The 24,213-nt window shown below is 44.2% G+C and overlaps 1 protein-coding gene across 2 annotated transcripts in view; it reads left to right on the top strand.

The window, feature by feature from the left end:
* The first annotated feature begins 13,924 nt into the window (after window positions 1–13,924).
* LOC146199184 (cytochrome P450 3A41-like) overlaps window positions 13,925–24,213 on the top strand; it is a 28,346-nt gene continuing 18,057 nt past the window's right edge. Inside the window, exons 1-3 of one of the 2 annotated variants that reach the window (XM_084594648.1) lie at window positions 13,925–14,144; window positions 18,009–18,108; window positions 18,987–19,039. In XM_084594648.1, coding sequence (XP_084450774.1) covers window positions 14,068–14,144; window positions 18,009–18,108; window positions 18,987–19,039 — 230 coding nt within the window. In that variant the 5' untranslated portion in view covers window positions 13,925–14,067. The remainder of the gene's footprint in view (window positions 14,145–18,008; window positions 18,109–18,986; window positions 19,040–24,213) is intronic. The other variant, XM_084594647.1, reaches the window with a different exon arrangement.

Genomic DNA, 24,213 nt, shown 5'->3' with positions numbered 1-24,213 from the left:
TTCACTCTGTGTATACCAGTACCACTGCTTGCGGATAGACGTGTACCAAAGTCATGACTGCTGCATACGTGTAAATAAGTGCCCGTTTGTAATCTCCCCCGCCGCTTCTTGTTTTTATTCCTCAGACCAAATGCAGTGTTGAGTATTATATGTAGAGCAGCCATATCTGGGTGCACCGGTGTCTCAAGTTTGCTGGAAGCGCCGTGTTGTCCACAACAGAATACACTCAGCTGCATTGAACCATTTTAGACCGGATGCACATGTTTTGCAGCTTGCTGTGAGCTTTCAGGGCTGGGAAGTGTGCTGAACCATTCTTGAAGCTTCTAGTCTTCCCGAGTAAAAAGAATAAGCTTGTTTGTTTAGTTGCAGTGGTGGTGGTTTAATTCTATGTATGTAGTTTGGACCTTATATAGTGTTCCCTCTCCTTCCTTCTTTAGTTTTGTTTCCTCCCCATCTTCCTCTCTACCAGTACTTGTTCAGCTGAACAAGTTAGGCAGAGGAAGCCCATTGTTATTATCCTTTGTTCCGTGTGTCGGCTAAGGGAGTTTCTTTTACTGCAGGGTATGCATCTTCTTGTACTGAAGGGCAGCTAGCTTTGTATGCGAGTGTTTGAAGCCTTGAGCAACTATTCAATTCTCCTTGTGATTTCTTGTTTTTTATAGGCCATTTTGTATTGTTTAAGCAGTAACTTTCTCAAGAGAAATGTGGGAGCCCTGCTGGATACACAAAATCAAATTTCATGTTATTGTGCCCTTAATGATTTATTGTAGCAAAGTGACAAAAATTGATTGACACGATTTTCTTTAGCTCAGATTAGGTCTGTAGCATTCAATCTGCTGTTCTTAAGTTTCACTTACGTTGTAGCACCCACATCATTATAGACTCCTGGAGAGTACCTAATTGATAGCTCGTTTAAATCTACAAATTGTGAGAGCTCACGTCAGACCATAACTAACTAGCTAACGAGGACATTTCACTCATTTTGTTGTAATTGTTTATATTGGCTTGCTTTTTCAGTCAGCTCATTGTATATATGTACATTTTGTCAGCTTTTTCAGAGTGCGGTATGATTGCGTTGTTGTTTTCTTATTCTCTGTCCCTATTACATTCATTTTGTTTCCTCCGGGGAGGGAGGGTGACTTGAGAGAAAAACCTTCACTGAGAGGTGGAGCCATTGTTTTCGTTTTTTTTTTTTTTTATTTATTCATTTAATGAAGGCAACTTTTTTGTATGTGTGTATGTCTGCATTACTTGCTTTTTTGCCAAGCTCATTGTTATTTGCACAGAGTTTGTGAACAATCAAAGCTGCAGATGGTTGTTAAGAAAAGGTAGAGAGAGAGAGAGAAAGTAAGCCAAATGGAGAGCGATATATATTTTGAGACAGCAGTCGATCCTGTGATCTACATCCCTGCATATACTGCCATCACGATGTGCCTCTCTGTCTGTAGCAGTGGCTCGCAGTGAAACAATAAATGATACAGCAACGAGCGCCCATTTATTTTCTTCACTTAAAGGGGTAATTTCATTGTCTCCTTAAAGGGCAACTCCGGAGGTTTTTTGACATTCTAATATTCTAATAAAAACTTTACCATAGGTTCTCCTCTCCGTCCTGACTCATTCTACAAAATTTGGGTGCCGTACGATAATCTGGTCACGTGCAACATGGCTTTAAAATATGCCATTTTTATGGCTTAAGTTGAGAGTATTTCTGTGGGCAACACTGAGTTTCTGACGTCACAAACAATATACCGGCGTTGCTGTCCACTTCCCGAGTGATAATAAAATTGTGAGGCTTATATTGAACTACTTCAGACATTTTATGCAGTGAGTCATGATTTCCATACTTTATTTTCACCATCCAACGCACGTACGAGTGTTTTTCTAATACTGAGTGTGACGTCACCATTTCGTCACCTGAGACGTCGTTTCTGGCCGCAAAAGCAGTTTCGGTTTCGATTTGCTGTTTTTCTTTTTTAAAGATACTTATAATCAGAATTTCGAAAAACGGCTTTATGTGCTGGAGTCAGGACATGCCGAGGAATGTAATTCAACTAAAAACACAAAATGATGAAAAAAACCACTGGAGTTGCCCTTTAAGACTGTACTGTGCTGTTTTTCAGTGTAACATTTTGCATGGTATTTATGGGTGGTCACAAAGTCTTAGTGCAACTTTTAAGTCGAAATCTGCTTTGACTTCTGTCAAAGAACAAGCTGCATGCTTCGTTATGTAGAGACTGCAATCCAAGAGACATTAGCAAGTCAAAATTAATGCCAAGTAATTTTTGCATAAATATATATATTTTTTTTTTGTAGGAGAACAACATAAGTAAAGCGGCTGCAATAAAATTCTGCGTACTGTAAATGAAAAGGCCGATCTCTATTAGATTTTTATATTTTCTGTGCCAGACCAAAATGTAGCAAACAGCCAAATCAAACTTTTATGCAAAACGTCTAGTCTCGACAGTGCAATTATGCCACTGTTGAGCTCGGTGCCTTTGCAAGGCACAATATCTCTAGTACACATTTACGTATAGTGAGTTTTTTTGGAACCGTTGAGTTAGCTGTCGTTCCCATTATGTATGCTTTTGGGTCTAAAGTGCTTCGACATGTGTTATCATGGCGCAATAAGTTCCACGTTTGTTTTTTTGCCTTGCAGTTAACTGCAGTTTGTGCATATTATGGGAACTTGGGTGTCTGCAATGAACCCAAGGGGGTCAAAATTTTCAGAGCTCTCCATTGCAGTGTCCCTCATAGCCCGAGTCACTATGGGACATTAAACCCTCTACACCAACCAAGAAAAGCACTCTTGAAGGTAGTCTCTCATAGTCTGAGATGTTAAACACCATAAACCAAACCAAACCAAACCAAACCAAATTTTTGAATGCTATTATAATGGAGCCTTTGAGATTCTCAGTCACTACTGAACTCAAAGGAGTTGTGCTGCTCCCATGTGGCTAACTTGACTGCCACTGAGGGACTACAAAATCTCTTACCAAGCTGTTGCGGCACCATCATCGCTGCTAATAATTTTGCAGGCATGCAAGCAGTCTGACTGTAAATACAAAACAAAGTGTTCATTCATTACACTAATCACTCTTACAATAATTTTTGTTCTTTTTTGGAGGTGCTGTAAAGAACTTAAGTACTTTCCATAAAGCTGGTGTTTGTTGTTTTTGCATTGTTGCCAATAATGGTACTATGTTTGCTGCCATGTTTTGAAGTCCGGCCTTTTGATCCATAATTTTTCTGTGATTGTACTGCTCCGACAGAATTCTCGAGAGCATTACTGTAAAATTACTCTGCATTCATGACTGCGCTGCTTGAAGGCCGTCAAAATCGTGATAGTTTCACGATGCTCCGCTGACTGAGTAGGGTATTGAGTTGAGGACCATTGAAATCACCTGTGTAGCTAATCCACAGTGGCCTTTGAGTCGATAAGACTATAGACCTTTTGACAACCCTGGTAGGAACCGGTTTGACTAGGATGTGAAGCAGGCAGGGGGGGAGAATCCGCAGCTTTTTCCTATGTTATGAGCACAGCCCAGTTTCCAATATGGCAGCGCCTTATGGCCAATTTTTAAAAAGTCTATAGGTTCAAGGGCCTTCAACATGCCCCATGTGCCCGAGGATAGCTGATAAAACAGGAGTGAATTGAAGAGACCACTCAGTATTAAAAAAGCAGAAGGAAATGACACATTTCGTGAATCTGCTCATAGAAGGCATGAAACTGTGTGGCAATGCTCATTCCTAGGAGAACATTGAGCACAGTGTTGACAGTGGGGAATATAAATAAGCAATATTTATGGGAAGCCAAACTTTGAAGTTGGCCGTGGGCACCACATCACACTGACACATGTTGGAAGTCTCATACTAATGATGAAGGGCGCTAATTTAATTCCACGAAGTGCCGTGGGGCACTGAAAAGTCACAGAATTCGCACAGTGCAGTTGATGCAGAATGTTGGCTCAACATTGCCTGCAAATATCAACTGCTATGCAACGTAGAGCAACAAAACGTGATGCTACTGTAATGGCACCGTAATAGTGCGTGAATAGTGCGTGAGGTATGTTGTCAGCATGTTTCTGAATTACGTCATAGCAGCGTTTATTAGCATACACAGCACAACCATTCGGTACAAACATTTCATCAATGTTTGTGCCTAACAATGTTTCGTCAACATTCGGTCAGTGTTTGCGAGTCTCTATCTTGACAGCATTTGTGAACGGAAATTTAACATAATAATGACAAGGCTAATATAATACGCTAGTAATCTATGTAGTCTATTGAATACTGCTGGTGAACCCAAGGGTAGAGTCACACAAGGGCTCGGAAAAGCGCCTTAAGAATTCGCATTTAGCGAATACATTTTTGTAATGTTTGCACAGTGGACTAACAAGTCTTTTTTATTAAAAACTCTTAACAACATGATCATGTCCTCTTGAATTTTAATTTTTGTCATAGCAAGTTTAAAATTAGGTAAAAACTGCTTTAGTAATGGAAAGTAGATAAAACTACTATCTTTAAAACGAGGACCTCATGTGCAGGTATACTATATCAGCTAACTGAAAGTTACTGATATATGCGTGTATGTGTGTGCAACGCGATGGTGTTTTCTTTGTAGAGTAACGGGGGGGGGGGGGGGGGGAGGCAGTGATAGTGTTTAGGGAATAGTGTTGCTCTGGCACTGCCATCTGTTGCTCTAAAGACACTATTTGCTTCACCATTGGAAGATATGCAGAGGGCCATAAACTTGTTTTTCATGCCGAACTGCTGAAACAGATTAAGCGGCGTCATTATTATGTGCACTTCTTCTCGGTCCAGCATCAGAGTAATGTTATATTATCGTTACCCAAACATTCTACTAACGGTAGTATGCAACGTTACCTTGTGTGGTGGTGTCCAAAAAAAGTGACATATCTTTTAATCATCATTATGGACTGCTAACATTTAATACTATTCTGGCAACGTTTTGTCACCGTTTTACGTTACTTCGGGGCGAAATTGTGTGCGCGATAAAGGGACCTTGTGGACAAGAAGTTGGCTTTATGCCGTCCCACCTAAGACGTAGGTTTCAAGAGCTTGAAAAGATTAAAAAAAAAAAACAAGCAAAACGTCTAGCAGTCGCCATCACCGGCATATTTCGCAAGTCAAAACGTCGACACCGATTTTTGGACGCGAATCTAAGAAGCCATGTTACGCACCCTTTTGGTGAATATACTGGTAGGAATATCTTAAGCTGCAATTCTCTCAACAACAAATTGGTCTTTTATGACAAGTTGGCTTCTCCTCGCGATTCATGAGTATAGTGGGTGAGCCAGCTCGCTGTGAGTATTTCGATCGAAGAGCAGCAAAATAATAATAATAATAATAATAATAATAATAATAATAATAATAATAATAATAATAATGTTGCAGAGGGCACTGAGGACTGCTTACGAGCTGTGAGTGCGAAAGCCTGAGGTGTATTAAGAAGTAGATTAAGATGTAGAAGAAGATAAAGATTTAAGGTCATGTGCCCGTACACACTGTTATGAATACTGCCACCAAGTGGCTTTCCGGATTCCGTTGCTAAAGCTGCATAAGGCTTAAATTAAAGATCGCGCTATATTCTTGTAGCTTGGTCTCGTATATAATATAACGCGAGGTGCTTTCTGAAGCAGACGATTTAATAAAAGAATGTATTTTGTGCAAATATGGCAATAAACTTGGCTGCCTAAAAATGCCTATTTTGCCGAAAATTACGCTGAAATACAATTCCAACCACGTCAACAGAAAACACAGAAACAACCATGTTTCTGATTTATCACATTTGATTGTTGCAGGTAAAATTCCCACTTGGTTTCAGCTGAAATCAACCAGGAATCGGTACACAAACCAGCTTCAACCATCTTAACTGGTAAAAATGCCTGTCGAAGTAACCCCTCCTTATCACCTTTCCTTGTGCCCCGGCCGCATGTTAACCTCATAAAAACAAACAAACCAACATGGCGGCAAGCTATTAGGAGCCCGCCGCATTGGAAAGCTCTATGCTTGCTTTTCGCCAGATTTCGTAACGTCTCTTTAAAGCAAGCTAACAAAAGCAGCAGATGCGGCGCTGACGCATTGTACTTTGTTATTTTCATACTCTACTCGGCCTTATCGGCCACATATCAAAGCGAAACACCTCCACGAGTGCATTGATTCGGCAGTGAACTGCTGGCGCAGCATACTCCACTGCAGACGGCGAAACTTTGACAACCACACGGAAAGAAGGTGAGCACCTAACTGAAGTTTTTATTGGGATAATTGCAGTTATCAGAAAATTGTGAGTTGTTCCACTACAGGCTTTCGGCACCGTTTAGTTCATTGTGTGCTGCTAATTCAAAGAAATTACGTAATTGTTAACTTCATGCTATAGACAACGTCAGCCTTTAATTCATTAATTTCTATGTCGCATGTAACAGAAATTTGTGGTACTTCCGCAGATTCCTTGCGAAAATCAATATCTGGGCCATCACAAACAAATCTGCACAAACCAGACAAACGTGCCCAACGCCGGAAACCATCAACGTAGTCGCTGCGAACAATCTGTGGACAAAATTAGAAATTCGGTATTTAACAGTTATTAGAGGAGAACTGCCAATATAACTGGCAATAAAGGAGATGACAATAGAACGTGCCATCCAAATCTGTAGTGCGAAAAAACTTCCTCGAGCTTCTGTACTAAGAAACTACCTGTTCATTATGGGGGCATTCGAGTGGGTCAAGGACTTCCGATTGAGTTGCAAGAGGACATCTTGAGCGAATCTGTGTTAGCGGAATCCGAACATGGTGCCCGGAATACATGTTTTTGTTCAAGATATTCAGATAGCCGGTCCCACACCACTGTCTCCATTAATGTGTAAGGGGGGTGTCCCCGCGCCCAATCGCATTGATGTAGTCAAGGAGGGACATGGTATGCCGAGTCGGGCAGGTTCGTCAAAAGCTTGACGATGACCTTATCTCTTCCCGGGGCAGTGCCACGTTTCATTTTGGCGAGAGCCGCCCGCATATCATGGAAGTGGAGTATGCTGATCCACGAGGGTCTTGGGCTGTACACAGATACTGGTCGCAGTGTTTCTGTGCCAGTTGAGTGGTGTTGCCAGAGAAAGCATGCATAGCTCTCTGCAATGTTTCTGTGTTTTGGTTCCGTTTGGGTTGGGTCGATGAGGGTTGAAAGAGGCGCCATGTGTTGCGGCTGGACATTTGTCGCGCGGCCGTGTTGCATATATCCACCCTGTTGGAGTCGGCGAGATGGGCCGTGTACTCAGCCGCTTTCTGGGTGAGCTCGGCAATTCGAGCTTTAAGCTTTCTGTTGTGTTTCTGGCGTCGCCAACGGCGGACGAGGCTGCGACGGGCTTCCCAGAGGTGTAGGAGGTGGTTATCCACGTCCGTGACCGCCTCTGAGAGCTGGATCTGTGTTTAATGCGAGCGAAGGGGGGTCAGCAGCTGTTGGGACCATGCTGAGTAGCCCTGCTCGGAAACGGGTGTGTTATCAAGTGAGTCAAAATTTTGCCTGAATTTCGTCCAATCTGGGATACGGGTTTGCGTTGTGGGACGTTTGAGCGGACATGCGTGTATTGTAATGTTAAGGATGCAGTGGTCACTACCGAGGGCTTCCTCGGTGTTGAGCCAGTCTCCGTGTCTTATGTTGCGAGTGAAGGTTAAGTCCGGACACGTATCCCGTGTCACGGAGTTTCCTAACCGTGTTGGGTGGACGGGGTCAGTGTGGAGGGTGAGGCCCAACGTGGACGCAAATTCCGCCAGCTTACGTTCGCGCGACTCCTCCTTGCGATACCCCCATAGCTGACTGGGAGCGAAAGTCGCCCACGATCAGGAAGGGATAGCGACCCGCTACTCATAGCGCACGGCTGAAAGAGGTCCGCGAATGTCACTCGCTTGAGTTTGTGAGAGCAGTACACGTTGATTACATGCAATGGCGGGTCCCTGTGGTGGAGTAGTAGGATAGTCACCATTACATAGGAATAACCTAGTTGGAGATCGAGATCGACTAAGTTGGCTGTGCATGCTTTGTGTATGAGAAGACAAGACGCGGGATCCTGTTGGAACGTTGTGTAATTTGAAAGTGTGGCGCCCAGGCCTGGTTCTGGAGGGCAACCACAGCTGGTACAGACTCGAAGGTTTCAAGGTAGAGGCGGAAACTGGCCCGCTTAGTGCGGCCCTTAAAGCCTCTACAGTTCCATTGTGTTATTAATGGCCGAATTGGAGGTGGGTCTCGCCTTTGACTAAGGTGTCTCGCCATGATTAAACATTTTTGGAGGGGAGGAGGATGGAGTGGCTGCCCCAGAGCCAGCCACCTGCGGCACCAAGGCCGGGGTGATGACAGGAGCGGGGTAGCTGTCCGCATTGTCCGAATCAATGATCCGACGGTTGAATTTTGCAGTACGGGATACGTCCCTAATGGGTCCCGACCGACGGAGGAGGGGGGGGGGGGTGTCCGAGACGTGTTTTGAGACCACCGCGGGTATGGCAGTTATAACCTTGGTGAAGATCTTGTCCATAGCGGTCTCGATCATAGATCGCATTTTGGAGGATAAGCGCTTCTCCATCGCGGGGATAGCTGTCACGAGGGCAGGCGACAGCTCCGCGTCGCTCTCCATCGCGTCCGAGTTCTGCGGGCTCGGAGCAGAAGACGTCAATTTTGATTCTAAATTTTGAATTTTGTTCAGCAAAATTTCATTCTGTGCCCGAAGCACGTCAATCTGCTTTTTTTTTTATTGTTTGTATTCCGCATCGTGTATTCTGCATCGAGAGCGGAGACGGCGAGTGAGGAAGAGGGGGGTTGGCGAGAAGAGGGGACGATCCCAGCCCAGTTGATCACCTGTTGTTTGACATATTGGGGCGCTGATGCCCGGGCGCCGGCACTGCCATCCGTCTCGAGAGCCGGAAAGTGCTGGGTGTCTGTGCCGCTGGGCGGTGGCGGTGGAGGCGCCTCTTTTTCCCAGCCGGCGTTTTGAGGTCGGTGGCGGGTGCACTAGGCGGCGTTCCGCCATTGCCACCTGAAGTTTGATGCCTTGGCTGCTTACCTGCAGGTCGCCGTTTTGCTGGGGGCTCACGACGTTTGGCCTTGGGCCGGGCACCTTTAGCTGGCGGAATTTTCCTGTGCAGTCGCGGGAGTTGGTAGGGTGAGCTTGCCCACAGACTGCACAGGACGGAGTGCACTCGTGAGGTGCCTTGATCCCGTCGACGGTGGGCACCGTTTGGACACAAAGGCCACACTTTTCGTTGTCCGGGCAGGGGCATGTATCCGGTAGGCCGCGAACGCTGCTCCCAGCTCGCCATTTTGGTAAACATCCTTGAGAGCGACGGTCACCCGGGGCTTCAGGATGATAACGATGTCTTCGGAGTGAAGCCGCGGAAGCGGGTTTGGCTTTCAAATGGGTCCGGTCTTACGTGGGCGCCCGCCGTGAAGTGCTGCAGCGCGCGCAGCAGCATCTTGCTGTGTTGAGAGGCCAGCCAACTTGGCGTTCCGTTTGTGGGAGCGGCGTTCAACCAACTTGAATAGCCTCGCGTTCTCGATGGCACAGAATCTTGGCTATCAGGCGTTGAAGTTGCCGAAATCTCGGACCAGGTCATGGTGACCGGGTCGCAGCCATGTTGCTGCTATTGAGAAGCCATCTTGCCGCGGTTGAGCGACTCACTCACTGCCGGGCTGCGGCGCAGCCGTTAGGCTTAGAGTCGCCGCCACGATACACAAGTGAAGATCGGCCCTAAGAAAGCCTTTAATAGACCCACCTGTGTGCGGGTGGTGTCCAAGTTTAGACTTTGTAATTGAACAATTAAGCGATTGAAATAATTAGAAAAATGAAAACTTGCAAAAGGGGGTTCAAAGGTGTGGAAGTGCTCTGAAAGAAAAGCCAATGCTTGGTGATTCTAATATAACAAAAATTAATTAGTCATATTTAAATAATTTAATTATTCGTTATTAAGGATTGAAATATTCTCAAAATGGAAATTAGTAAATGGGGTTTAAAAGGTGTCAAAACGCACAGAATGAAAATCGGATGCTTGTTGATGCTGATTAATAAATTATAGCGTGTAACTGATGAATGAATTGAAATACTTTGAAAAATAAAAACTTGGAAAAAAGAGGTTCAAAGGAGTCAAATTGCTCAGAACGGAAAACCAATGCTTGCTGATGCTAATTATCGATGTAGAAAAAATAAAACGAAAAATGCACTCAACGATTTCAACGTTCACAGAATGGAAACCCAATATATGCTGATGCTATGTATCGGTCTTTCAAAAATTAAAAAAAAAACACTAAAATAATAGAAATAATCAAGTACTTGAGCATGCATGCACTCTTTTTCATAATGCTGCTGACGATGCTACTATCTAGGCACGAAAAATTCCCAATGTTCTGACGGGCCCGTTCTGAATCGGTAAACAGGCAGCTTTCCAACGCGCGTGCGTCCAATGAACGCATTTCTAGAAGCGTGCGCTTGTGTTCACTTTATGCGATAACAAAAGACAACGCGTCAGCGAATGACACTTCCCTTAAAAATGTTATGTGTTATTTAAAGGCTGCAGTACTGAGAACAAAAAAAAAAAAAGACATGTAAACTGATTAATTCGACAAGACCAAATTTTCCTACCTCAGCCTCGAAACCTCACTCGAAACCACACTCGATGGCAGATGCCGCGGCTGGCAAAAATCATTCCCTTTCTTTTTGAATTAGTAACAAATAATCTTATACTACCACTACCACGGCCGTGCCTCTACTGTTATACGTTATTTCTCGACTGCAGGTGCGAAGTATAGGCACCCTAGCTGCTGCGAACATGTGAACCAACTTTGGAATTTGACTTCTTTTATTTATATGTGTATAGATATTGTGCTTATGTTTTTTAATGTATCACAGTTGTCGAAATGTGACGGCTGGGCTTAAAACCATGACTTACTTTAATGCAAAAGCATTATATGCCTCATTAGCATAAAAGCCACCCGCAATTGACCACTTAGGGCATGAAATTCGAATGACATTACTACCCGGTCCACGATGTCATAGTGCATGTAAGATGATATGAATATCTGTGAATGACCAAAGGTGACATTCCACGACCTGGTAAGACATGACTCATAACCCCGTCGTCGCTCATAACTCGTAGTAATAATGCAATTTAGCATCTCTCAGCAGTTTACAATATACCGTACAGTAAGGTGTGAATGAACCTGTACAAACATTATACATAGTCACATATGATTAGGTCAAAATGACAAATGGCTCTTCATCATATCTGATGTAGCATGACGTAGTACTTTAGCATGATGCAAGGCTTTGAGTCTGTAAAACATTATCTAGTCATGACTGATAGTCATAATAATGACTTATGGCCCACAGTAATAATGCAATGTAACATGAGCCACCACTTCACAATGTAGTGTGCTGTAATATGTGAAGCATGTATAAATATTATAGTCATGGTTCAGAGGTATAACTACTCGTGACTTGCAGTTATATTGCAAGGCAGCATGACTAAGCAATTTACAAAGCATATTGCAAAGTGTGGAGTCTGTAAAACCATTATCTGTAATCATGACTGATAGTCGTAACCATTATTCATGGCTCTTAGTCACATGCTACATAGCATGACTCAGCACTTAAAATGGCCTACTGTAACGAGTAAAATCTAAAACATTATGACCATTTTTATTACTTACAATTAACTGTTAATGCGGATATAGACAAAGGCCGCCAATGAGCATACTGCAATCATACTTGATATAATATACCCCATGATATTACCTGGTGTAGCCAAAAGTACAAATGTTAATCACAATTAACTAATTAATGGCTAATAACTAAAACACGAAATTACTGTGCTAGAATATACGACGTAAAAGCCATCCTGTGATATATTTATTGATTTAGCCTGAAGTTGATATATGTCTGTAGCCTGAAGTCCAATATTTAATCAAATTTAATTAAATAACGGCAGTTAACAAAAACCGGCAATTAGTGCATTGTGATCGAGCCACATATAAGCTATCCTGTGATATATGATTTAACATTGTAGCCTTAAGTTTGAGTGCTGGTTATAATTACCTAATTAACGGCAATTAACAATGACCAGTAATTAGTGTAATGCAATTGTGATGGATATAAGCTATCCTGTGATATATGACTTGATGTAGCCTAAATATTTAGTGTTAATCACAATTATCTAATTAACGATCATTAACTAATAATAACTAAAGTTGAAATATTAATCGCCATTAACTAGCTAACAGTTCTTAACAAAACCTGCAATTAGTGTAGTTGAAACATGCTCTGTACAAGCTACCCAATGGTACATGACTGATACTATAGTCTCAAGTTAAATCTTTAATCAGAGAATTAAATAACGGCAATTTAAAAAGACCGGCAATTAGTGAACTGCTATCATGCGACATATAAGCTATCCATGATATGACTTGACATCGCAGTCATAAGTTCAACTGTTACCACAATTATCTAATATTAATGGCAACTAACTAAAATTAACTACAGTTTGAATGTTAATCACAATTAACTCGTTCGCAGTTCTTAACGAAAACCGGCAATTTGTGCAATGCAAACATGCTCTGCATAAGCTATCCAATGATATATGACTTCATGACGTAATTTAAACTTAAATATTTAATCACAGTTCATTGAATAACAGTAGTTAACAAAGACCGGCAATTAGTTTATTGCAATCCTGATGGATATAAGCTATCCTGTGATGTATGACGGCGTAGGCTAAATTTCAACTGTTGATCACAATTATTTAATTAACGGTGATTAACTAACATTAACTAATCTAAAGTTCAAATGTATTATTTATGTAATACCTGTTTCATGAATAAACAAACTTCTTCTTCTTCTTAAATGTTAATCACCATTAACTAGTTAACAGTTCTTAACTAAAGCGGCACTTAGTGTAATGCAAACGTGCTCTGAATATGACTTGATTCTATAGTTTGAAGTTAAACTTTATCATAGTTAATTAGATAATATACAAATACCGACAATTAGTGTATGCAATAGTGCTAGATACAAGCTATTCTGTTATATATGACTTGGCGTTGTAGCCTAAAGTTCAAGTGGTAATTACAATTATCTAATTAACGGTGATTAACTAAAATTAACAAAGGAAAGTTCAAATGTTAATCACAAATAACTAGTTACCAGTTCTTAACTAAACCGGCAATTAGTGTAGTGCAAACTTGCTCTTTATAAGTTATTCAATGATATATATGACGATGCTATAGCCTGAACGTCAATTTTTAATCTCAGTTAATTAACGAATGGCAAGTAATTAACAATTGCAAATAGTCAAGCGCAATTATAGTCGACGCAAGGTATCCAACGATATATTACTTGATATTGCAGTACGAAGTTCATTTTTATTCACAATTAACTAATTAAATATTGTACCTACAATAATTTTATTGCTATTATACTCGAAATAAGCTTTCAATTTATATAGCAGTCGTGTTATTGTAGCTAGAATAAAACACAACTACACAGTGGCCGTGGACACTTTATACATTAGGCACACGACGCTCATCAACCAAGTAATGATACACATTAAAACAGTGCGTCGGTTAACGATAATTTCTACTAAGAATTATTTCGGTTTAATTACCAAGCTGTGATCCCCAGAAAAATCCGCGTAATGTTCCTTATCGTAATGTTCCTTATCCCGTAACCTTGTGTCTGCCTGCCCTCTTGTGAGCCAGCAAGACACCAAAAACCTCAGCAACATCGTGTCACGTGACAGAAACGCGCGTAACTGGAATCGTAAGCAAAAGGAAAGGCGGCGGCAACCACACATGTTTGTTTATGCCTGAAGTACAGCCTGAAGCGAAAGTTCGTTCTGAAAATGAGGCCAATGCTGCTCAGCTACCGCATAACTTGGCCATGTTCGTGGCAGTTGTGGCCTTGGCAGTGCGCGGAGCCGCTGCTCTCAGTGGCCTTGACTGGTGTTGGGCAACTTCCTCGTTGGAGCAACTTAGCTTCGGATGTCTGTCCTGTCGCTAGTGTTATCTTCACCGTCAAGATGAGCACTTCGAAAGTCACAGACCATATTGGAGAAGCAGCGTTTTGTGTTGTGTTCCTATCTGCAGTTTTTTACATGTGAGTATTCACTTCTTGTTAAACTAGCATTGCAGATGCGTCTGTTGTCGAAGGTCACCGGCTGAAATTCAGTGGTATTGAAGTTGGAACAGCCTGCATGAAGAGCTGAGAAGTATACTTTGTATGTGTACGTTCCGATTGGAAAAAGATTCTAACTGGACTCAGCTGAAAATACTCATATAATGTCGTCAAGAGAAATGGTTCCATTTAATTCCAATAGATTCCAAATGGAAGAATTCCACTAACCTAGTGGACTTTTTCAGCTGGACAACAGCGGCGTGCGTACTGATCGAACCGATCGACCGTTGTACACTGTTGAAATAAACGCCCCTTTAAGAGCAAGACGCAAAAAAAAAAAAAACAAAAAAAACAAACTTATTTACTTATTAAGCTTTATTGGGCAAATTACGTCATACATAATTGAGTGCAGCAGCTTCTCACCAACACATAACACAATACCTTTGACGTTGCACGTACTTGCTGTATACTAGCCCTCACGCAAGATGCAGTGAATATGAAAGGTACAGCTCCACATCATTCTCATTCAGGAATCGCGTGCTCTTAAAGTTACTCCGGGCTACCATGCCTTGCATGCAGCGCATGACAACGATTGTGCCCCATTAGTGAGCACTTATATTCGTCGCGATCTCCGATTTGTGGCTATCGACATCTCCTCCCGTCTTGAACGTCACCTCACAGCGTTTACACTGTATACTCTGATCACTCATCTCGCCCTTTATCCACTCGCAACTTTTATAATTACCCTACAGAGTACACTCATGCATTTTACTTCAGGATTGTATCGAGACTCCGACTTTTTGATAGTTGGGGACTTTAATGCCCCGCATTTTATCTGCGGTTATCCACGCACCTGCTGACCTGGCCGCATAATCAGCGACACATCAAACGGAGCTCAAGTAACTGTTTTAAATACCCCAAATTCCATTACTCGAGAAAATTATAGGCACCAACAATCCACCATGCCAAACCTTACAGTGGGCTGGGAACTGCAAGATATCCGCGGGCAGGGTACAGATGAAAATCTGCTTAGCGACCATTGCATTACTCAAATGACTGTCCCTAGCTGTATTCGTTCCCGTAAACATAAAATTTCCCACACAAATGAAATACCTTTCGCACTATTCGCGACACCTTTCATACTACTGGTAATATTCAGAGCCGGATAAAAGCACTCAAGCAGGCCTATAAACAAGCTACTCAGGAGAGCTGCACTTCAGCCCCGTCACATAATCCGGACCCTTACCTTGTCCGCATCTGAAAGAGGCGGAAACGACTCTTGCGCTTTTGCACTCAGTCCAACAATTCTGGCCTATCCAAGTGTGTCACCGAATTGTCGCGACAGGTTAAAGAACACTGCATTACACTTGCCACGAATTAATGTAACAAAATTTGTAACACCATCAACGACACGCTAAACCAAAAAATAACCTGGCACTTACTCAGAGACCTCCTCGGGTCTCAACCGGCTCCTGTTCCCACTCTCAAGAAGCACTATTCGCTGCGGATGCCTTTAACAATCCAACTCCGCGATCTCTTTTCTCCTCCCCTACTTAGTCTTATCCTCCGTACACTTGGGCTTCCAATGCAGAACTCGATGTGCCATTTACCCTCTGGGATCTCGACTGGGTGCTCGAACAGCAAAAGCAGAAGTCAGCCCCAGGTGAGGACCAGGCTACGTACTCACTCATTTGAAACCTCTCCTACAAGGACAAAGGACAATTTCTGAGCATTATAACCTCACACTGGGAACAAAGCACCCTCTCAGTATGGATGTTGGACTGAGTGCAAATGCGCAAGAGTCGTTTCCCTACTGCCAAAGCCATGCAAAAAACTGAGCTTCAAAATATCCGCCTAGTTTCTCTAACATCATGCCTGGGAAAGACCATGGAACGGATGGTGTTCATTCGGCTCGAGGCTCATCTTGAATCCACAGATTTCTTTCTCTCTCAACAATTGGCTTCCGAAAAGGTGTGTCTACTCAGTCAGGCAGCTTGTCCATGCATTAGCACTCAGCAAAAGGCTCTATACATTATCTTACTCTAACCTGTCACCAAAGACATCAGACTGAGAGCGCGCTTCATACATTGTGCAAGGCTGCCATTAACGTTCATGTACATACGTCCACTGGCCGCCTATACTCGACGGGGCTGTTCTTGCCCCTGGGAGACCTCATACAGTAACATCGAGACCGGCAAATGGCACGTCTTTCTAGCACCAAACAAGAACATTGGATACTTCAGCGAGTTGCTCTCAAACTTATTGACCCCCCTATCATTACCCCTCCTTTCCCGCTCCCAGATAACCTCAGAGTAACCCCATTAAACACACACACACACACACACACACACACACACACACACACACACACACACACACACACACACACACACACACACACACACACACACACACACACACACACACACACACACACACACACACACACACACACACACACACACACACACACACACACACACACACACACACACACACACACACACACACACACACACACACACACACACACACACACACACACACACACACACACACACACACACACACACACACACACACACACACACACACACACACACACACACACACACACACACACACACACACACACACACACACACACACACACACACACACACACGTTGCACCCCCGATAATAACCTAGGCAGACGTTCCGCTCGCGTTTCAAATCATGTTCATCCTGCTGATTCCACGATCGTCTACTCAAATATATCACGAAATAACGTCAGGAGTGGCTGCTTACTCAATTAAGAGCTGCAGCGAGATAGTGACGCATACCCTCAGTGCTTACATAGATCTTCCTCCTACAGCGACTCTCGAGACACTACCAATAGTCTACAATATTCAAGACATCGCACAAGCACCCCTTGACCCTTGAGGATATACTATATACACTGATTCAATACAGGCTATACGCGCCATTGATACGGGTCGCATTCCTGAAAAACTACAGAATAAACTACACAGAGCTCTTACCAAACTATGTGCCCACACTCTCACACTGAGATGGATTCCTGGTCACACCGGCAATGAGGTAGTGCATAGCTTCGCCCGTGAATTTCAGCACCAGCCGCATGGGATTCCCTGGCTTTATCCATCCATGTGGGACGCTACTCTTCACTACAGGAAAGAAATCAATCACTATGGCGACATTAGGGAAACTCACCATACACTTCCTCTTCCTGATATATCCCTCATTACCACTCAAATACGCATTCTTAGACGCGTACACCTAAATACACTCCTTACTCCAGTCCGATCGTTTCTATACTGCGCCAAACGTTCTCCTGCACGCCACAATTGTCCTGAATACTATGCAAACTTGGAACACCGCATGCTCTCCTGCCCTGTTGAGATTTAGTCACTTCACTTTCCGCACCCTCTTCCCCCAAAATGGCGGTCTTAGTTAGTCTCTGACCAGCTGAACGACCAGTTGGCCTTGGTAACCCTGGCCCAGGACATTCTAGCACCTTAATAATCCGTTAAATAAAGTTGATTCTTCCTCCTTCTATGAAAGGTGATGCGCTATTATATGAATTGTAATTTTAAGAAACGTGTTAATTTCCAAGAAATCATGCTCTTCTTGGGTAAGGTATATAAAAACCCACGTTTGGTATGGACCAGGAAACATGACTTGCATCAGTAAGCATCTTGACATTTCTGAACTGTGAGACGAATAGAACAGTACTGTTTAGGTATGTTTAGGGCAGATTATGTTAACACATTTGTCAGTGAAAAGAAAGAGCAGCCTAGTCGGCGTAGCTTACAGCTGCTCCTTTTTGTCTTTTTTTTTTTTTTCAGTAAACACCTTCACAGATACAAGAATTACTGGAAAAAGCAAAATGTTGCATATGAAGAGTTTGAACTTTTTTGGAAACCCATGGCAAGGCTTCTTAATAAGGTATGCTATCTTTGTGCACCTTTCCCCTCAAATAAATAAATAAATAAATAAATAAATAAATAAATAAATAAATAAATAAATAAATAAATAAATAAATTGGTCAATTATGAGGTTTTGCTTATTACTTTGGGTAATTTGTGATTTGACTACCTAATATCATCATTTGCTATCCTTGTAAAGAATCGAATATTTAGGGGAGAAGGACTAGTGTTTCTTTAACTATAAATTTCTGAGAAAGCTGTACAGCTTTCCTTTGTAGGCGTATGGCTTCGCTTAGGTTGATGTCAGTGAGTAATTACTTCTTTATTCCTAGTAAAACATGTAGTACAGTTTCCCATCTCTATCAAACTTTGCTTCTATGTTTATTGTCATGTACTCAAGACAGGAAGTGTGTAAAAACAAATGTTGTGAGTCCCTCCAACAAAGAAGTGCTATTTATGTACGACACCAGGCTTCTGTCCCATCACTTCCTTTTAGATTTTTCTTAAAATTTTCTGCCTTGGCATGGTATAACCCATATGACTATATATTGGTAAATGTACTTGCACTCAGGTACAACTTAAGTCTGATGGCAGAAAGCATTCCACTGTTGGCTTTTCTTGTTGCATATATAAAAAGGTAACCAGCCGATTAAGTTATCAGCTGAAGGATTTCGATGCTTCTGGATTATTTGGTATAGTCAACAAATATGAAAAATGTTTGAAGTAATGCACACGAGTGACTTGACATGTACCATGCAAAATAATTATTAACTGCATCTTTTTGTAAGTTCTATCCTACTACACTAAAACTTTGGTTGTGTGAACACTTTGAAATAAGCTAGCAGTCAGTGGTAGTAAGTTGTGTCTTGGTAATTTGTTTTTCTTTTTTTTTTGCAGCCAGTCCACGAGATTGATATGGATAGAAAAAAGAAATATGGGAAAGTTTTTGGGTAAGTAAGGTTACAACACGTATTTGCCTATCTCAGTACCTGCAAGGATTCATTACTTTTGTATCACTGCATGCGAACTATAAAATGTTTCTCTTGGTTAAACTGCTTGCTTATATGCACTTAAAATTTGTCGCTTTGGATGATTCAGTTAGAATTCATTAGAAATCTTCATTAACTACAGCACTGACGACTCAAAATAAGCAGCTTCCACAAATTTAAACTGATAGCAGTGGCATAATCAGGCATTCATTTCACATTTGTTCCAGCTTTGAAGCTGCAGTGATTAGGGGAGACGTAAGTGGCTCATTAGAAGATGCTTACTCAATTGCATTAACAATATTTAGCACAGACAACTTTGTTTGCCCAGATGGTAAACAAAGTTTAACAAGTTTTGTTTGTGCCTGCTAGAATAAAAATGTAAATTGTTCTGTGGATATGCACCAGATCGTGCCACGGTATCAAGTATGCGTAAGTTGCTTGTTTTGAGTAGCCATTTCTGCGGGCAATACATGTTTCTTATTAACTGTGATCAAATCAGCCAGTACATTATTCATACCTATATTAAAAAAATGGAGGCTTATCAAGGTTAAGCCCAGTGGAGGCGAAGCATGTTAAGCAGTCCTTAGCGTTTGGAAGCATCTTGACCGCATACACGCCCGGCGCAAAGACGCTGACGCGGTTGCGGGCACAGAGACTGACGCGACGGCGGGCGCGCGCCGCTTCATCCCTGGCGTGACGTCACATATGACGTGATGCAACGATGGTGGCGCCGCCGCCACGTCGCGCGCGTCGGCGCGAACCGAAGCGTGGAGGCCTCCGCCGGGCGACGTCCGACGGCGCGATATGAGGCCCCATCTGCGGCCGGTGTGACGTCATCACGTGACGTCACATCATGTGATTTCACTTCAAGGTCAATGGTGGCCACCGCCGGGAGGCGACCGACGGCGCGATATGAGGCCCCATCTGCAGCCGGTGTGACGTCATCACGTGACGTCATGTCACGTGACCCCACTTCAGGGTCAATGGTGGCCACCGCCGGGCGTCGCGCGAAGGCCCGAAATCTACGTTAATATGCTTCGCATAAAATATACACGGTTGTATGCTATCTGTGCGCGGAATTTCAGCGTAAATAACTGAGCAACTTAACCGAGAGTAGCAATTTACGGGGAACATTTAGTGTTGTAACAGTCTGTATGAAGAACATTGCAAAAAACATTGCTAAATTACAGCTATATACAGTGAATTCCAGATATATTGAGAAGGGGGTCGCTAAATAATTTGAATATATAACTTTACAACAGATGAACATTTCTGTGATCGAGAAAATTATGGGTGAGTAGGTGGTGTCGTGACCCAGAATGCGTGTTGTCGGCCCGGTTGGTTGTCGGAGCAGGAACAAGGACGAGGCGGCTGGAAACGGACTTTGAAGTGAGATGGGAAACTTTTATATATGGTAGCGTTTGGTTAGTGGGCGACTGACTAGAGGACCAGTCTCCTTTATACCACCTCCGACACACACTTGTGGCCAGTTTTCATAGGGTTGAATCCCTATGTTCCCTAGATGAGAGGCCGCCCAGATTATGAGGGAGTGTCCTTATCACCTCCCTTTCCCGCACTCTCTCACACATGCACCAACACGTCCCTCTGGCTGGTCCTGGCTTGATGGTGAGGAGGTGGTCGTTTAGACGGCGTAGATTGCGTCAGCAGGCTGTCTCCGTGCGTGTTTGCACTTGGGCTGGCTCATCAGTCCCGACGTCGCCGGACTACATTTAACGAGGCAACTTAGCCGAAAAGCTGTCTCCGTGGCCCACCACCGGAAGAAAGGGAAGAATGCACGCCCGTTCTCCGCAGTGGTGCTCGACACTTGAAGGAACCGGAAATTGGTCGTTTCCTCTCCTTTGTCCGGTCGTCGTTGGCGGGACCCCTGGTATGCTGGACCATAGCCTCCTAGGAGGCTATGGATGCTAGGAGGCTATGGATGGACACTTGAAGGGACCGGAAATTGGTCGTTTCCTCTCCTTTGTCCGGTCGTCGTTCTTAAGAACCGGCACGGCGGTCTCTGCAGCTCTTCCGATCATAATAGCTCGTCCGTTGCCAGGTAGAGGCCGCGATAGGGGCTACACCTGATCGGTGTCCTCCGAAGAGGCCGCATCAGCTGGGCTGGCCTCCGGTTCCCTCTTTTATCCAGAAGTGAGATGCCTGCAGGCCAAAGGTCTCAAGTAGGGCATTAGTGATAATGTCAGCACAATACCCCCCCCCCTCCCTCCTCCTCCTGACAATGCAAGAGCACCGCCACCTCCTTAGTTGTGCCAGGTAACCAAAGAACAAGCCTTAAACTACAGGCTGCAGGAAATCCCTCCCCTTACTACGGGTGTCCGGTCGAGAGAGCTGCTGGCGATTTATTCACTCTACTCATTGCAATTTTGGATCAAATTTTGGTAACAAATAAAGACCGCAGCTGCTGTCGCGGATCTCCGGACAACGGTTGATAACATGAATACCGAGAGATACACCTACATCATAAAACTACACTAGGCATATACTAACCTCAAATGATCAAGTGCTGTTAAAGAAAAAGATTCTGAAATTGATATGAGCAATGAAATTAGACCCCTTTGAGCATAAAAGGGCACACTCAGAGGAGCGTCTGGAAGCTATCACTTTGAACAGCAGAAAAAAAAACCTCGGCTGAGACTATCAGCATTCCCATTGTCCTTTCCCCTACGGTAGCGCACTTTAAAATTATGCTACTGTAGGGCGAGACTCCAGCGCAGCAAACGGCTGTTTTTCGGAGACATGCTCCGGAGCCGTGTCAGTGGTCCGTCTCAATTACGAATCGGGAGTTGGCCAAATAGCACTGAAGCTTTTGCATAGCCCACATTAAACAAGCGCACTCATTCCCCCAGCCGTTGTATGCTTCTTCTCGCACCACGAGCTTTCGGCTTACAAACAATACGGGGTGTTCCTCACCATTCTCGTCGTGCTGGCTCAGAACAGCCCCCATGCCTCTCTGTGAGATATTCTGTGCAAAATGTTACAGTGACACGCACGCCGCAAAGCATCGAAAATACAATTCAAAGCTCTCTCATGCTCTCCTTTGGGAAGCCAGCTTCCCCGTTTCCTGCGCTGCCCGACGGGCCACAGTAATGACGTACGTACCGCGAACGACGTCCATTGGTCCGTCTGGCTGATTGACGGGAGAAGGATGGGTGTCTACCGCTCGCTGCGCGCTTTTCCCTCGCCACGGCCAGACTGAATCCAGCGGCGCGCGCTCCCTCGGCCGTTTTTTTTTTTTCGCGCTCGTTGTGTGCCACGCCCCATCTCCCGCCAAACGCGGAGGAGGAAGGGGAATTTGTCTTGCGGAGGCTAGACGACCTCGGGCAGGAGAGGGAAAAACCTTTGCGAGGGAACGGAAGGAGAGAAGCATGACAGAATCGGGTGATTGCGGTGGCTGTAACTGCGTTATTAGTTACTCTTTTCAAAAACATTTTGCAGCCTTGCGTTCTAGGGGAAGAAAATATTTTCGACCGGAGGGTGGACAGTGGGCCTTTAAGGCGACCTACCAGTAGTCACGGGTCAAGTCGAGAGTCGATACATACTGGGCCCTGCTGACCGTTTCCACCCGCTCCTCTAGGCTAGGAATAGGGTAAAGTTGGTCTCGTGTGACGGCATTTAACCTTCGGTAGTCAATGCAGGGCCATGGCTCTTTTCCGGGCGCTTCTACTATCATGATGGGGGAGGTGCATTCGATTTCCGCCGGCACAATAATACAGAGATAAAGCACGCGATACGGTCTGGAGCGAATAGGCTACTCAGAAGTGAGCTGAATGTCATGCTTTACTAAGGGTATTTTTCCCGGCGTATCCGTGAAAATGTCCTCGAAGTCTGAAAGTAGTCGCTGGAGGTCCTCCTTTTGTGGCTGGCCGAGATCTGCATGTCACGAAATCGGCGCACATTTTATTAAGCCGGCGCGGCGCGAGGCCCGTGCGGCGCCGCATCGAAATTTCCACAAAGTTCGAGAAAAGCCTCCTTCCCCGCGCGATAGCGAGCGTAGCTTTGTACGCGTCGCCGTCGCCCTCTTTCTCATCACCCGGCGATGAGGGTGATTCATTAGTCTGGAAGATGCCAGACGTCTCCAGGAAATTCTACGGGACCTAACCAATCACGACGCGCGGCTCGACGGGAGGAAAAGGGAGCGCTCTAACCAGCGAAGCTATGTGTGCGCGCTAGCCTTGGTGCGCCTTAACAGATAGACGCGGCGCGCCCTATTTATGGAGGCCGCGCTGCTTGTGTAGTCAGTCAGTCAGTGATTGCGTCGTGTTCGCTAGTGCTTCGACTGGACTTCCGGGGATCACCCGCTTCTGGCAAGCCCACGGACCTGCGAGGGAGCGGCGCACCTCTTCTATGGCGGCCACATCGTGACTCTCGAGGCGTCGGACTGCAACAGTATGGTGGCTAGAAGGGGGAGGTGGCGCCAGCGCCGGCGTATCCGCCGAGAAAGCGCGATCCTCTGGTTCATGCGCTGCCGCGAAGGCCGCGGTGGCGCTGCGGTCAGCTTGGCGATGCAGCCAATGCAGCCACGCGATCGCGCGCGTGTGCAGGTTCGCGCGCGGTGTATGGACGGTGCGGCAGCGTTCCTGTTTGTTCGCGGCTGCCAGCGTGATCTCTCGTTTATGGCAAGATGTGTTGCGCTGCTTACATGTTAATGTGGGTGCCTAACTTCGTCGAACAGATGAACTCCAGCGCAAAAAAAAAAAAAATCACAGTATGTCCCTCCCAAGCAAAATTATCAAGTTTTATGTTCTTACCAGGCAGCACTTCTATGTTAAGGCCCAGAACTGTAAGCGCAACGCTAAGCAGGGAAGAATGAACGTGCTGAAACTTAGGAGGGTGCTCTAAGTTGCATATTTATTCAAGGTCGAATGTAATATTTTTTTTTTTATTTAGCGGGAAGTGATATCCTTGCCTCCCCATTTCTTAGTGCCAAGAGATGAATGCAGTGTTTGTAATCAATGTTTAATGTTTTTTTTTTTTAATTACACAGAAGCATGTGTAAATGTATCTGTTATTTTGAATTACCCTGAATGTTATGATGTGCAGTACATTGCTATTTTGTGACTGCCGAAGACTTGACGCGTTTGAGTTGTGGTGCTGGCGGAGACTTTTGAGAGTTC

Source organism: Amblyomma maculatum, chromosome 2, assembly GCF_055883805.1.
Source record: "Amblyomma maculatum isolate TAMU_Amacu chromosome 2, ASM5588380v1, whole genome shotgun sequence".
Taxonomy (NCBI): Eukaryota; Metazoa; Arthropoda; class Arachnida; order Ixodida; family Ixodidae; genus Amblyomma; species Amblyomma maculatum.
The sequence above is the reverse complement of the archived record's forward strand: the minus strand, read 5'-3'. Positions and strand labels throughout refer to the sequence as shown.